Genomic DNA, 3549 nt, shown 5'->3' with positions numbered 1-3549 from the left:
AAGTCACAATATTATCATACTTTATGTTTTCTTTTTCAGTCACTATAACAAGTGTCGGTTCCGTAACAAACTAGTAGTCACCTACTTAGATGAGACATGAGTCAAAGGCACGTAGCAACCCAAAGGCATATAGTATCGGTATGTAGTGTGTGTATACACACACATTAAAAAAATAATAACAACAATAATAAAAAATAATAAAAGAAGGAAAAAACTTGGGCCGCAAATCCAGTCGCCGACTTAAACGGGACATGAGTCAAAGCAACACCCACTTCCCAGCCGACTTTTCTCCGCCAAATCCGTCCAAACCATATGACGAACTCAATGACACAATACTCTCCACCGCACGTGGGGTCAATCCTCACACGTGCCCCTCCCTCATTCGCCTTCTCTCTTCCAGTGAGCCGTTGAAAATGACCGGCTGCGTCGACCATCCCCCCTCTCTCTCTCTCCTGCTTCTTCCTCGAACCCACGTTTGTTTTCATCCAGATTCAATCCCCCACGTGCCCCCCAATTTTTCTATATAACCCTCTTCATCCTTCTTCACTAGTGTCGAAAACCCAATACCCTAACCCCTGCAACAAGTGTTATAACAAGTTTCATAGCAACCACAAGACAATTATTTTGTTTTTTGAAGATGACCGGAGATTGTTTGGAGTTACCGCCTGGCTTCCGCTTTCATCCGACCGATGAGGAGCTGGTGATGCATTACCTGTGTAGGAAGTGTGCCTCTCAGACGATTTCAGTCCCGATTATTGCTGAGATTGATTTGTATAAGTTCGATCCCTGGCAGCTTCCTGGTAATTTCTTGTTTTTCTGTTTTATACTTTTATTTTTCGCTTTTGATTAGGATTAGGATTAGGTTATGTCAATTGATTTGATTGATGGTTTGTTTGTAGAGGATCTGTCATTTCAGAATTAGTAATATGTTGGGAATTGTGTAATCCACTTGTAACATATACAGTTATTTTTATAAATTAAGTATGAATTTTTTTATAAAATTTGAGATGAATTATTGAGTTAGATGATTCTGTTTTGGAGATCTGGATTTGGATAGAGTGGTATTGATTTTGTTATTGTTTTTTTGGATTTGAATAGATATGGCTCTGTATGGAGAAAAGGAGTGGTACTTCTTTTCACCTAGGGATAGGAAGTATCCGAATGGATCTCGGCCGAATCGAGCGGCTGGGACGGGTTACTGGAAGGCTACTGGGGCGGATAAGCCCATTGGTAAACCGAAAGCTGTTGGGATTAAGAAGGCGTTGGTGTTTTACGCGGGTAAAGCCCCGAGAGGCGTCAAAACAAATTGGATAATGCACGAGTACCGACTCGCTAACGTGGATCGATCCGCGGGCAAACGGGCCAATAATCTTAGGGTATGTTCCTATATTTTTCTGGTTACAAAATCCAAAATTCCTAGATTCAAATTCGATTAAAAAAAAATCTATAAGGATTTGCACAAAAATAAAAAATAATTAATTTTTACTATATTCTAATAAAAATTTTTTTCAATTTTATTTGATATTATTTTTAGTAATTAATTATTTTATTATTGAATTTATGCAGTTAGATGACTGGGTGTTATGTCGAATTTACAACAAGAAAGGTGTTTTGGAGAAACACTTGAATTCAGATATAAAATCATCACAATTTTCCGAAACAGAAATGGATATAAAACCCGAAATCACATCATATTCTCCGGTGAACAAAATATCATCAGGACATGTACAACCATCAATGTCGTATCATCCTACAAACGATACGTTTAATTTCGAACCATCCGAATCAGTCCCAACGTTACACACGGATTCAAGTTCAGAACACGAAAGAGAGAGAGAAAAAGAAGTCCAAAGCGAGGTGAAAAAAGACGTTTTCCAGTTCAATTACATGGATTCGTTCGCGGATGACACATTTACCCCTCAAAGCCAATACTACAATGACTTCCAACTCTCTCCGTTACAAGATATGTTTATGTTCATGCCAAAGTCGTTTCAAATGTAATAATATCAACTAGAAGCACATGTGTGTACATGAATTGGGGACTTTACCGTTATGTACAAGCATTGAAGTATGGGGGACAAAGTTGAGAAGGCCGCAAGAGTTGAATGGATTTTAGGTGGCCCAAAAGCAAGTGGGCTTGTTGACTTTTAGCCGCCCATTAACCAAATGAAGAAAAGAATGGCTGATGAAATTGACATTTTTGAATGCTCAGTCCTAGGTTCATTGTATATAATATTATCAAATTAAAAATATTAATAATATTACTAAATAATTTTATTGATATATAAATCAGGTTAATACATCCATTGGCCTCCTTTAGCATTCTTTCAGTTTGAGAATATCTTTATTTCATTTATCATAGTTTGTATTCTTTAAAGAACATTAATAAAAGAATTATTGTGATTTTTATCTATTATTTATAAGTTGTCCTTATTTTAGCTCTCTAAATAACTTTGTTACTTAAAATATATCCACTTAGGACAAGCAACATAGACGAATTTGGCCCGACTATTAATCCAAAGATAGCTCATCGATTTATATTTCTCGGTATTTGAAAAGATTCGGTTGTTTCTAGCACGCAAAATACTCTAACAAGCAGTCAATATAATGGCTTGAATAACCTTTCTCTTACGATCCGAACCCGAACAATGCTCGTGTAAATCGAGTAAATCTTTTGCCGAGAACGCGTAGATAGGAGGAATCTCGCACCACGAACTAATCAATTGCCATACATAAACGATCATTTACTTTGCGACGGGTTTTATCCGTCACTTAAACCCTCGTCCTAACCTATTTTATGTAACCAAATATTTCGCGACCAATTTTAGCGACAATTTCATATCACAATTGATGGAGATCACTATTAGCGATTGATCTTGAGACCGAATGATAACATGTGACAAGTTGAAAGAAAAAATAAAAAATGACAAAAGGGGGTGGCGGCGCAACTTGTTGCCCGACTACCTGCCATTGCTTTGTAATTGCCTTTTTCGTGTGAAATGAAAAAAAAAAGTACGTAAAAAAAAAAAATTAGTTTTTAGCATGTTTTCAATTCAAACAAATGATGTCACTTAATCCTTATCAACTTGTATGTACTTTTTGTCTTTTTTCTAAAGTTGGTGTTAAGTTAATCTCATCAACCATTGTCATCATCCACCTTTTGATGGCGTTTATGTTGTTTTACATGGCGGGGATTATCTTTCAATGGCTAAAGATTACTTTATCTATATACTTATCAACTTCTTATATATTAAGTACTAGTGTATATGCTCTTTTTTAAGTAGTTTTTACACATAAATTCTAATATAGTCATTATCATGATTAGCTAGAACAGGTCGTCTCCGAAAATATTCGAAAATCTTTAGACCATGTGCAAACAAAAAACATAGGCCCTTTAAATATAAATTTTTAAAAAGAATATATATATAAAAAAAATTAAATCTATAAAAATGAATTAATGTCATTTGAATCAACACTAATCATTGAATGCAACTTGACAAAATTAGGCAAATAATTGCATTTAATAAATATATAAGAAACAAAAAGTAT

General features: G+C 35.2%; 1 protein-coding gene across 1 annotated transcript; it reads left to right on the top strand.

The window, feature by feature from the left end:
• Positions 1-346: 346 nt before the first annotated feature.
• LOC110879235 (NAC domain-containing protein 2) lies at positions 347-2416 on the top strand. The gene is made up of 3 exons (XM_022127653.2): positions 347-800; positions 1099-1376; positions 1567-2416. The coding sequence occupies exons 1-3, from the start codon at positions 638-640 to the stop codon at positions 1999-2001; spliced, it is 876 nt and encodes a 291-aa protein (XP_021983345.1). The 5' UTR covers positions 347-637; the 3' UTR covers positions 2002-2416.
• Positions 2417-3549: the final 1133 nt, after the last annotated feature.

Source organism: Helianthus annuus, chromosome 9, assembly GCF_002127325.2.
Source record: "Helianthus annuus cultivar XRQ/B chromosome 9, HanXRQr2.0-SUNRISE, whole genome shotgun sequence".
NCBI classification, from domain to species: Eukaryota; Viridiplantae; Streptophyta; class Magnoliopsida; order Asterales; family Asteraceae; genus Helianthus; species Helianthus annuus.
This window is presented reverse-complemented; position numbering and strand designations above follow the sequence as displayed.